The sequence below is a fragment of the Nicotiana tomentosiformis genome, chromosome 12 (assembly GCF_000390325.3).
Source record: "Nicotiana tomentosiformis chromosome 12, ASM39032v3, whole genome shotgun sequence".
Classification (NCBI taxonomy): Eukaryota; Viridiplantae; Streptophyta; class Magnoliopsida; order Solanales; family Solanaceae; genus Nicotiana; species Nicotiana tomentosiformis.
The window spans coordinates 90,489,143-90,501,912 of NC_090823.1; the positions used below are offsets into that span (position 1 = coordinate 90,489,143).

Genomic DNA, 12,770 nt, shown 5'->3' on the forward strand with positions numbered 1-12,770 from the left:
TCCTCTATGTCCCTCCTTTATATTAATATATAGATATAGATTAATGAGCTTATATATTTTTATTCTTAGGGAGGGGAGAAGTGATGGAAGGGAGGAAAAGTACCATGTACACAAAAAGAAAAAGGAGAAATAAATAGATTTAAATAATTCAATGAATATACGTAAGATATTTATTTTTATTTTTATTTTTATGCTATTATTTTGTTGTTATTAATTCAACTAATACACGAGAGTATTAATTACATAGGATTTTATTTGAAGGGTTTGAATACCGACTTTTTCACATTAGGAAAGAATCGAGTGATCCAAATAATAATGTGCTAGACAATTTAAAGTGGTTGCATTTGATATGTAATTAACAGGATTACCGTTCATACGAATTAAAGGGACAATAAGAATGTTGCACAAAACATCTAAGCTTGGACGCTGAATACTCAGAGTCTAAAGGGACAATTGTGGCGATCAATACCACCACTGAAACTACAAATGTCGCCAAAAGGGTTCTCGCAGCAACCTAAGGGTGGTTGCTATACTGCGTGGCTGATAGTTATTAGTTGCAGCCTTTCAGTGTCGCCACTAAAGGATGCACATTTGTGGCGACCATAATTGCCAACAGAACCAGAGTACCCTAAGGCGAAACACTAGGCCGGATGAAACCTTTATCGGGCAACTCCTGCAGTTGTTCCTTTAATTCATTTAGCTCCACTGGTGCCATATGATATGGTGGAATAGAAATGGACTGAGTGCCCAGTACCAGGTCAATACAAAAATCGATATCTCTATTGGGCGGCATGCCTGGAAGGTTTGCTGGAAACACATCTGAAAAAATTTTCACTACCGGAACTCACTCAACGGTAGGAGTATCAGCACTGATATCTCTCACAATGGCTAGATATGCTTCACACCCCTTCTCAACCATCAACAGTACCTTAAGAAAAGACACAACTTGTAACGACCCGACATATCGTTTTGAACATTTACGCTCCTTTCAACTATTTGAAGTCTTGAATAGCTTCATATGATGTATTATAACGTGTGTGAATCGTCGGCTTTGATTTTTAGGTATTTCGGAAATAGTTCGGATGGATGAAATTCAGGTTGAAAGCTTAAATGAAAAGAGTTGACAGGAGTTTTACTTTTTGTGCAAACGACTCCGAAATTGAGTTTTGATGATTCCAATAGCTCCGTATGGCGATTTTGGACTTAGGAGTATGTAAGAAAAATTATTTGAAAGCCCGTAGTTAAATTAGGCTTGAAATGACGAAAATAAGAAGTTTAATTTTGGAAGTTTGACCGGAGAGTTGACTTTTTGATATCGGGGTCGGAATCTAATTATGAAAAATGAAATAGGTCCGTTATGTTTTTTATGACTTGTGTGCAAGATTTGAGGTCAATCGGACTTGATTTGATAGGTTTCGGCACCAAATGTAGAATTTAAAATTTCTTAGTTTTATTAAGCTTGAATTAGGGTATTATTCGTGGTTTTGGCATTGTTTGATGTGATTTGAGGCTTGGATTAAGTTTTGATGATGTTTTAGGATTTGTTGGTATATTTGGTTGAGGTCCCTGGGGACTCGAGTGTGTTTCAGAGTGGTTTCGGACTATTTCTAGTTGCTAGTTTTTGGCTACAGAGGTGTACAGTGCGACAATATGGACCTGGCCGCGATAACGAAGAGAAAAATAGGAAAAATGGAACTGTGCATCGCGATCGTGGAAGCCTTCACGCGATCGCATAGAATAAAACCTCTGCTGCACTGACCCAACTTTGTACAAATTTTTATGACCAATACACTACACGTTATCTGAGAAATATTTGGGAAGTGTAATAGATGTTTGTGCTTCGCGATCGCGGGGAAATGGCCGCGATCACATAGAGTAAAAATGCTCTGGAAATTTTTGTGCTTCGCGATCGCGGAGAAGTTTTCGCGATCGCGTAGGGTAAATGACCGGGCAGCAGAACTTAAATTATGAAACATTTTTAACGATTTGGAGCTCAGGCAGAGGCGATTTTCGGGAGATTTTTAATGGAAACATCGAGGGTAAGTGTTCTTAACTCAATTTTGGTCAAATTACTCGAATCTATTTCTATTTTTAGCATTTAATTGGTGTTTTAAGTTGGAAAAATTGTGAAAATCCTTAAAGTTAAATTGAAGATTTGAGGGTCGAGTTGATGTCAAAATTTGATAAATTTGGTATGGCAGGACTCGTGATTGAATGGACGTTCATATTTTATAACTTTTGTCCGGTTCCTAGATGTGGGACCCACTGGAGATTTTTTAGTGGAATTTCATATTTTATTGGAAAATTAGTATTTTCATATGGAATCAATTCCTATAATGTGTGTTGACTAAATCGAATTAATTGTGACTAGATTCGAGGCGTTCAGAGGCTGATTCGCGAGGCAAGGGCATATTAGAATAAAGAATTACACGGTTTGAGGTAAGTAACTCTTATAAACTTGGAGCTGAGGGTATGAACCCTGATTATATGTGTTATGTGATTTATTTGGGAGGTGACGCACATGCTAGGTGACGGGCGTGTGGGCGTGCACCGTAGAAATTGTGACTCAGTTGATTCCGTCGAGCTATATAGTCAATTAACTTGTATTGTTTCATGTATTTTTATGTGTTAGGGAAACTGAGCCGTGACTCATGTTAGAAATCATGCTTAGACAAATGTCGGTATTATTGGGACCCACTGAGGTCATTTATACTGTCGAATTATAAGTGTAAATTGTAATTTCATACTCAGTTATATACATTCATTGTATATCATATCTCAGTCTCTATTATTATTTATTAAAACATCATATCCTCATTTTTGGTTAGTTTCATGACATAGTGAGCCCAGAGACTGGAGAGATTGATGACTGAGTAAGGCCGAGGGCCTGATTGTGAGGTTATTGATACTATAGCATGTGAGTTGTCCGTGCAGCACATGAGTTGTCCGTGCGGATCCAGATATTGATGTTATAGCACATGAGTTGTTCGTGCAACACGTGAGTTGTCCGTGCGGATCCAAATATTGATACTATAGCACATGAGTTATCTATGCAGCACGTGAGTTGTCCGTGCGGATTATAGCGCTTGGGCTGAAGGAGCCCCTCTGGAATCTGTACATCTCCCCCCCAATGAACGCAGGTACCTACTAAGTGCGAGTGCCGAGTAACTGGGAGAACTAAATGACTAAGTGAATTGATACTCTGAGAGTGTGCATATGTTTTTATCACTGAGTTGCATTGCATCGACATGCACACTTGACATACAAGCATAGAGATACATTTTTCTTATGATGTACGACATTGCGTCATTCATGACTTCACATACTCATTGACATGTAGGCATAGAGATGTAGTTTCCTCATGACATTTCAAAATGAAATATCTTATCTGTTGTTGAAAAGTTTTTGGGAAAGAAACCACAGTTTTTACAAAAACGTACTCATATTTTGGTGATTTCGGTAAAAGATTTGGGTTTTCACTAGTATACTTGAAAAGCAGGCCTATTTTTCTGGAACCGTGAATGAGCTGAGCATTTTATTTCTGAGCTACTTCTTTTATTACTTCCATTATATTGTTATGAATTGTTGTTGGCTATTGGTGTTGGACCACCCGACCTGTGTTTCAGCTGGTCACTACTTTCAACCTAAGGTTAGGTTTGTTACTAATTGAGTACATGAGGTCGGTTGTACTCGTACTATACTACTACACCTTGCGTGCAGATATTGGATGTGGATGTTGCTGTGATCGACGGGAGCTGGATTTGAAGACGCACATGCGTTCCGGTTGTAGCTGCCTCTTGTTCATGGTAGCCTTAGATTTATAAAAAAAAATATGTTTATGTACATTTCGAACATATGATGTATTTGTTTCATACAAGCTTTGTAAATTCTAATCTTAGAAGCTCATGATTTGTACTATCAGTCCTTGAAAAATTCTCGTTTAAAAGCAGTTTTATATCATTTCTTATCTTAATAAATCTCATTAAAATGGATAGTTTTTATTTGTCTTACCTGACGGGTTGGGTTAGGTGCCATCACGACTAAGTGAGTTTTGGGTCGTGACAAGTTAGTATCAGAGCTCTAGATTCATAGGTTCTACAAGTCATGAGCAAGTGTCTAGTAGAGTCTTGCGGATCGGTATGATGATGTCCATACCTATCTTCGAGAGGCTACAAGGCAATTAGGATAAACTTCCCATATTTCTTTCCTTATCGTGCGGTATTAATTTTGTTTGAAGCATAACTCTCTGAATTCCTTCCACGCATTCGTATGCACACATGAGCGCTCGGTATCAGTTGTACATCATCAGCTTATGATTCCATGAACAAGGTTCGAGATGAGTATTATGTGTTTCTGTGATGGGCCAGTCTGGAGGACTTGAGGCCAGGGTTAGACCGCAGCTTAAGCTCGGTAGTTTCGGTTGTGAGAACTTGTGCGTTTGGTCTTATGCGTCAGGTAGTGTCCCTATGAGTGGAATTTGTGACTCGTTGAGATGTGGAATGTCTATATCATAAGTATGATGTGACTACGGGATGTGTTAAGTTGGTCTGAATGTGATGAGAAGTGTTTTTTTTAGATGTAAAAAAAAAGGCCATTGGGTGCTTGATTTCCATTTTGATGTGACATACGGTCTCGAGTTGTGAGTGTGTTGAAGGATGTGTCATATTGTTTAATGCTGGGGCGAAGTAGATTTTCATGTACGGTTGATGAGTTCAAACTCAGGAAGATTAAGTGATTGCGTAGTAATTGTGGTTGCGAAAGGGTATAATAAGATGGCAATTTGAGGCTAAGCAAGTGGGTTATCTCTTGCGGAGTAATCTACGTAGGCGTGTCCCTTATAATGTTGAGTAGAGAGTTTTTTTTATACCAGGGAGGCATACATGTTGAGATTTGAATTTGAAATGGTCAAGGAAGTCGACCTGACTGCCATGGGAATGAAGGCGAGTTTAGCAGATGAATTGAGGTACTATACGGGTTGTGTTGCATGATCTTGTGAAGAATTTAGTTGAATCTCACTACAGTGTCATGGCAGTAACACGGTTGGGTATTGTGAGTTATTAAATGTCATGACCTATGACTCTGAGCCAAGTGGGGAGTCTGCTACCTACGATTTGATTTTACGGTTATATGTTGTATTGGTTTTGGTCTGAGGCATACTTTTGGATCCGTTATGACGTATCGAGGTTGAGATTATGGCCCGAGTAAGAAAATTCCTGAATACGGGTTACATTATACTTTATGAAAATATGAAAATCATGAAATGATTAAGTGATTATTTTGAAGTATGTAGTGCGCACAGAGTATTAACTTGATCGGTGGTGTTAAGGTAGGTTTACTTCTATGAGTGTTGTTGTTCTAATGGGGCACTTGTCTTTCGGCCCGTTTGGACGGTGCAATTTAGATTTGAGCAGAGTAGATGACTCTCTATAAGGTTCTAATGGGTTCGAGAATTATATATAGCAATCGAGAATTTTTCCGGATCAGTGTATGGATAGAATTACATTTGATGGTGCCGGAACTTGCGGTAGCTCTGTATGACTATGGATTCCACATTCCAGTATAAGAAAGGTAAAAGAATAATTTTAAATTCACATAAGGTATTTTCAGAGTGTGTGTTTCGGTTGTGGTATTTATGGGAGGTAATTATGATGTGGTAGGACTTTACAGATATTTTGGCGGCAATATTCTTGGGTTGGGTGACCTGCGTGGCTTGGTCGAGTTAGAGGAGTTCAGCCCCGATAGCTTGGTTATGTACAAATAGATTTTAAGGTGTTCTTGATTATTTTTACCATGGTTTGAACCGGATATTTTCTATCGGTGTGGGGAACGTGTTGTGTAATATACAAAACACTCCCAAGACCCGGAACACCGTAAGTCACAAGCTTCTACGAAGTTCTAACTATTTTATACATCAGTGTCTATAGAAATAAGAGAAGAATCAACATAGGGGATGGAGGGGGACTCCGATGATCTGCAGACGCGGGCAGATGTACCTTGAAGTTCTCCAAAAATAGCAACGACTGCAACTAAGGACGAGGCTGGTAAAAGAAACCTGGATCCGTACACGAAAAATATGTGCAGAAAAGGGCGTGAATATACCACAGCGGTACCCAGTAAGTGCCAAGCCTAACCTCGGTATAGTAGTGACGAGGTCAGGTCAGGCCCACTGGTATATAATAAATAAAGCAGGAGAATATAAAAGTATAATAAGATACTAGAATTTAACAAAAAGAAAACACAGCGAAATAACAGTACAACACATGGGGATAAACAACAGGGAATCTCTCGAGATACCATCTCGTAGTCCCAAAATAAGTATGCAGGGAGAACTCCCGAGGTACCGCCTCGTAGTCTCAAAAGTAAATAAACAGAGAGAACTCCCGAGGTACCGCCTCGTAGTCTCAAAAGTAAATGTACAGGGAGAACTCCCGAGGTACCGCCTCGTAATCTCAAAAATAAATGTGCAGGGAGAACTCTCGAGATACTGCCTCGTAGTCTCAAAATTAAATGTTCAGCGAGAACTCCCGAGGAACCGTCTCGTAGACTCAAAAGTAAAAACACACCTCAAACCGATAAATACCACAGTTAACAACAAGAGTTCTGTAGTTAAGACTGATAAAGAACAAGGAAAAGCAGGAAATCGACTTGGCATGCTTCACATAGTTCAAATAAGCAGTTAAAGCACGTAGACATGCGATATTAGACTAAAAGGGATAACTACACATATTGAAATATCTCAAATAAGAATGGAAACAGACTAATACTCATAAAAAAAATATAACTCAATTTAAAAGAAAAGAAAGCTTGCTACTCAGTAAAAATCCGATTTTACAACAATATAGCCCGTGTACGTACTCGTCACCTCACGTACACAACGCTCACATATCACAACAGTACCAAATCCTAAGGGGATTCCCACCCCCACCCCCCCCACAAGGTTAGGCAAGCCACTTACCTCGAACCAAACTCAATCAATCGGTAACAGTGTCTTTTCCACGTATATCTGACTCCGAATGACCCAAATCTAGCCAAAATCAAATTCATACCATAAATACAACTATAATAAACTAATCTAATTAATGAAATCAAAGCTAAAGCAAGAAATTAGAAAATCGTCCTAAAAAGCCTCCCCGGGGCCACGTCTCGGAATCAGGTAAAAGTCACCAAATATGAATACCCATTCACTCGTACCAAAATTATCCAAATCCGATGTCAAAATCTCAATCAAAACTCAAAATTTTAGTTGAAGAATTTCTTCCCATTTTCTCCCAAATTTTCAACCCAAATCCGAAATTTAATGATAGAGTAGTGGGATATAACCAAAATCAAGTGTAGAATCATTACCCAATCGATATCTCTAAAAATCTCTCGAAATCTCGTCGAAATCCGAGCTCCCAAACTCAAGTTTTGATAAAAATGGCCAAACCCTCATTTTTGAATCTTTATATCTGCCCAGTTAATTTCTTCTTCGCGAACGCAGTCAAAACCTCGCGTTCGCGTTGAACAAAAAATGTTCATCAGAAACTCCTCTTTTGCGAATGCGGGTGACCTTTCGCGAACGAGCACCTTTCACTGGCGGACCCTACGCGAACGCGGGACCTTCTTCGTGAACGCTTAGGCTTAAATGCCTGAAGCTCCATCCGCCCATTCCTCTCCGTGAACGTGAGGACCATGTCGCGAATGCGTAGCCTCAATGTTCCACATCTTTGCACACGCGGGAACCACATCGCGAACGCGATGAGTAATCCCTCGCGAAGGCGATGAAGAAAATGTCTCCAACAAAACACCAGAAAATCGGCTATCTTCCGAAGTTCAAAAGTGATCCGTTAAGCATCCGAAACTCACCCGAGGCCCCCTGAACCTCAACCAAACATACCAACCAATCCTAAAACACCATACGAACGTAGTCGAGCCCTCAAACCACATGAATAAATCACGAATTACCCTCCAATTCAAACTTAAAGAACTTGAAACTTCAAATTTTCACAACCTATGCTGAAACCTATCAAACCACGTTCGATTGACCCCAAATTTTGCACACAAGTCATATTCAACATTACGGACGTACTCCAACTTGCGGAATCAGAATCCGGCCCCGATATCAAAAATTCCACTATCGGTCCAAATCTTCAAAAATTCGACTTTCGCCATTTCAAGCCTAAATAAGTTACAGACCTCCAAAACACAATCCGGACACGCCCCTAAGCCCAAAATCACCTAACGGAGCTAACGGAATCGACGGAACTCCATTCTGGAGTTGTCTTCATACAGTTCCGACTACGATCCAAATCCTAAGACTTTAGCCTCCGTTTAGGGACTAAGTGTCCCAAAACACTCCAAAAACCAAAACGAAATCTCTCGGCAAGTCACAATAGCATAAATAGATATGGGGGAAGCAATAAATAGGAGTTCGGTGCTATAACTCTCAAAACGAACGGTCGGGTCATTACAATAGGACTTCATATGTCTAAGATGTCATATTAATACTGATTTAACACGTCCATACTTAGTCTGAATTTACGGAATGCTACATACATCGTATTTAAATATTTTGTGTAAGAGAAACTGATCACTCATATCCCAAAATTTCCAACAATTAAAGGCTTTTCTAATAGAAAACCCAGAACTAATGATCCGATAATAAGAAACTTGTCCAAACACATATTAATGAGGCCAACTAAGATGCAAGAGATATTGAAAAAGTACTCACTTTACATGACTAAATTTCTCCTTTCAATATTACTGAATAGATACGTATTCCACTCATTAAAACAAATAGACTAATTCAGTTTTATAACAAACCACCTACTGACTGGCTATAGGAAGGAACGAAACGGAACATTAATGTGAAATTTGGGACCTTTTTTTTCCTTTTATGAATTAGGTCTAAATTAAAAATAAATTCTTTTTCTGTTTAGGGTGTCATGGTCTAGGTAATTGTCTTGCCTATTTGTAATATATTTGGTCAAACTTTTAAAAAAAAATAGAAGTGCCTTGAAATAGTGTGTGTGAATGCTGTTCTTTTATCAAAGAATCATTTCTAAATGTGGAAGATCCAAAAAGTAACTTGCTTTGAAATTTAAGTTATACTATCCTTCTTATAAATGTTATAATGCCTTTGTTATTAACATTTGTAAAATATTTTCCTTGATTATCTCATGCTTTGAAAGCTTACTTTATGTTTCCTTATTAATGACTTGAATAGTTGGAAATATTTTCACTTTTTCCTTTTCTGCCTATTTGTTAATTAATATATTGGTAAAACAGCTTAATGACCATCTAAACTTGTACCCGTTTGTTATTCCTGTAATTATAACTTACAGTTTATCTATTTAAATACCTCTACCTGACGAGATGATACTCCGAATAGAATCAATATATACCACGAGTTTCACTTCATTTTATTGAAGTAAAGAAAAAAGAATTTGAAAGATGTGGAGTCTAACCATTATGGCGCGTCCCTCCAACTCCAAGTTAGGTGGAGGTGGGGGAGTGGGGAAGACAGAAGACCATAGTTGACTACTAATAATTAACTAAAACCCACGTTTGTCCCATCCTTGTTAATTTGAATCCATATTTTTCTTTTCAAATGCAAAGCTCTATGCCAACCAGTAGCATAGTCCATGGTGGGCGTACTCGTTTTCCTAGAAACTCAACACAGCAATTTAATAACAAAATTACTCACAAACAATGCTTGTGTGTCCCTTTTTTTATTGTTATATTATTCCCTCGTGAATCATAAGAAAATTACTAGTACTACAATTAATTTAATCATGGAAAAGCCTTCTTAAACTGGGGCCACTCCATGTCGTGAAACAAATCGTGGAGATGTACTAACATTTCTCAATTATAAATAGATCTCATCACTACAAGAGGTCAAATAATCCAAACCTTTTCAGAAGAAGACCATTCAGCCTGAGCAGCAGAATACTCCAACTTAGTATCCAAATCTCTTTGAAAAAAATATGGAAGATAAAGGATTAAGCACCAATATGAGGAGAATCCTCCTAGTGATTAACTGTCTAATACTCGCTGTTGGTATTTGTGGTGGCCCTCTAATGATGCGTCTATATTATGTCGAGGGAGGTTCAAGAGTATGGCTTAGCAGTTGGTTACAAACTGCTGGATGGCCACTCACCCTTATACCTCTTGCCATCCTATACTTCTATCGTCGAAAAGTAGAAGGCTCTAATGCCAAGTTTTACTTCATAACACCCCGAATTTTCATTGCATCATTCGTCATTGGCGTTGTCACTGGTCTTGATGATTTTCTCTATTCGTGGGGCGGGTCAAAACTTCCTGTGTCAACTTCTTCACTTCTTCTTGCTGCTCAACTTGCCTTCACGTCAGTAGGTGCTTTCTTCATAGTGAAGCTGAAGTTCACACCCTACTCTATCAATGCAGTGATTCTGTTGACAGTTGGTGCTGTTTTATTGGGTGTTCGATCTAATGGTGATCGACCAGAAGGTGTGACAAGTAAAGCCTATATTCTTGGTTTTATGATGACACTTCTGGCAGCAGCTTTGTATGGAGTCATTTTGCCTTGTATTGAGTTGATTTATTTGAAGGCAAAACAAGTTATTACTGCTACGCTGGTATTGGAGATTCAGATGGTCATGTGTTTTGCCGCTACTGCTTTTTGCACTGTAGGAATGATCGCCAATAACGACTTTCAGGTACTTTTTTCTTCCCTTGTGACACATTTCTACTTATGCATCTTACTCATTTCATTGCATATGTGACACTATTTTTTTGTCGGTTTAACTTTTGTGTGTCGTCAAGTAAATTTGTTATAGTTATGTCATTTACAAGATAACTGCAAGTAATTTTTATAATACATTAATTAATAACGAGGTAAAAAAAATTGCAGTGTAAGAGTAAGTATTTTAAATCTTTATATATTAGTCTGTCCCAAGTAAAATAACACATTTCTGTATTTGAAAGTATTTGATATTAAACTTCTTGTTTAACTTTAATAAGAAGTTTTTTATAGCCACACAATATTAATACAAGTTTAAAATTAAAAGTTTGAAAAGTCTTAAAGACACGCAAATATTATATAACATGTTTAAAACCCAAATTTCATTATTCTATTTTTCTTTCTTAAATTTCGTGCCAAGATAAATTACGGGATGAGTAACATATTTCTCTCGTTTGGTATTAATTATCATCAGATCCATAAGGCCTTCGAATCAGTACAAACTATCAACTTCTCTTTAGGTGATCTATTGGCGTACCCCCACGATGAAATGAAGTCCATCTTTACAGATTATTATTTACATTGGAAACTTCTTTGTTTTTGTTTTTGTTTCGTTTGTTTTATTCTTATTTCAATTCTCATAAAGTTTTCTGATCTTAACGAAGGAACTAGCGCAAAACCCTAAATTATTCATATCCCATAGAGGGTTGAAAACTCCACTTTGGGTGAAAATTATTTACATTTCCTAACTTTGCTTTAAAAATCAAACTCTCCCCTCAACTATGAAAAATTATTATTCTCTTTCCTTTATCCTATACAATGTCTATGTTGCCCTTGTTATTTTCAATTCCATCCTCAATCTTTTTTTATTGTATATGCTATTTTATGATTTTACCTATAATTTAAATTATGCTATATCTTATTATAAATTATAATTTAAATTTATTAAAATTATAAATAGAATAGTCCTTTTGTAAATTTGTCATGAAATCTATCATACTTTTATGATTTTTATTTAATATAGCGCGCATTAAGTATATCTCTGTGTTACATTTTCATAATGTTAAATAGATAATCATTTAGAAGTTTGTTATAAAATCTGCCTTTATTTTTATATTATATTTGGATATGTACAAAATATTTGAAAACTGGAGCAGTACTAGATTCGATCAAATTTACCTAAATATGATGTATCATAAATACTTCCTCGGTTTCAATTTTGCTTTAGCTATAGACATTCTCTTTAAGGAGCAACTGAGCAAGGATTAACATATTGATCAAACTTTGCAGGCAATGTCAAGAGAGGCAAAACAATTTAACCTCGGAGAAGCAAGATATTATACAGTGATAGTATGGACTTCTATAATTTGGCAATGCTTCTTTGTGGGTGTTATTGGAGTCATTTACTGCTCTTCTTCTTTGATGTCTGGGGTTATGATCGCGGTTTTACTTCCGGTTACTGAAGTATTAGCTGTAGTTTTTTTTAGGGAAAATTTTTCAGGTGAAAAAGGCCTTGCTCTTTTCCTTTCTCTTTGGGGTTTCGTGTCATACTTCTACGGAGAGTTCAGACAAACAAAGAAGCAGAAGAACAAAAGTCCACAAATTGAGATGAAAACAACGCATACTGAGTCTGTTTGAATTATTGAGTCTTTTTCATATATTGTTCATGGTTATGGATAAAGAAATATTTATTTTTTTGTAGAAAATAGTGTACGTCGTTTTTACTTCATTGCTACTTTCTTATGTTTGTGAAAGGGTCTTTTTCTTTGAAATTTCTAATGTTTCTGTTAAATCTCTAATACAACACATGAAGATATGCAGTTTCCAATAAATGCTCATTTTTCATGACTAATTCAACATTACGACTATAACACCACTGTTAAATACTAATTAATTATAGGAACCCAACCCAATACAGTACCAACACAAGTCATGTAATAATACTAAGTTACATGATACTAGAAAGATGAATAGGACTAGATTGATATATGTATTCATGAACTGATTGTGAAAACTAAAACTTCAACGGTTTATGACATGCTAAGTAATCTAAACTGAGACTCATGGGCAT

At 37.1% G+C, this 12,770-nt stretch overlaps 1 protein-coding gene across 1 annotated transcript; it reads left to right on the top strand.

The window, feature by feature from the left end:
• Nucleotides 1–9,840: 9,840 nt before the first annotated feature.
• LOC138903702 (purine permease 1-like) lies at nucleotides 9,841–12,471 on the top strand. The gene is made up of 2 exons (XM_070192170.1): nucleotides 9,841–10,676; nucleotides 11,990–12,471. Exons 1-2 carry the CDS (start codon nucleotides 9,966–9,968, stop codon nucleotides 12,335–12,337), a joined length of 1,059 nt encoding a protein of 352 aa, XP_070048271.1. The 5' UTR covers nucleotides 9,841–9,965; the 3' UTR covers nucleotides 12,338–12,471.
• Nucleotides 12,472–12,770: the final 299 nt, after the last annotated feature.

Excerpts from the sequence above, each read along its gene's own strand:
- LOC138903702 (XM_070192170.1), top strand. The coding sequence starts at position 9,966 with ATGGAAGATAAAGGATTAAGCACCAATATGAGGAGAATCCTCCTAGTG. Across the intron at positions 10,677-11,989 it reads TCGCCAATAACGACTTTCAG|GCAATGTCAAGAGAGGCAAA; the intron begins GTACTTTTTTCT and ends CAAACTTTGCAG.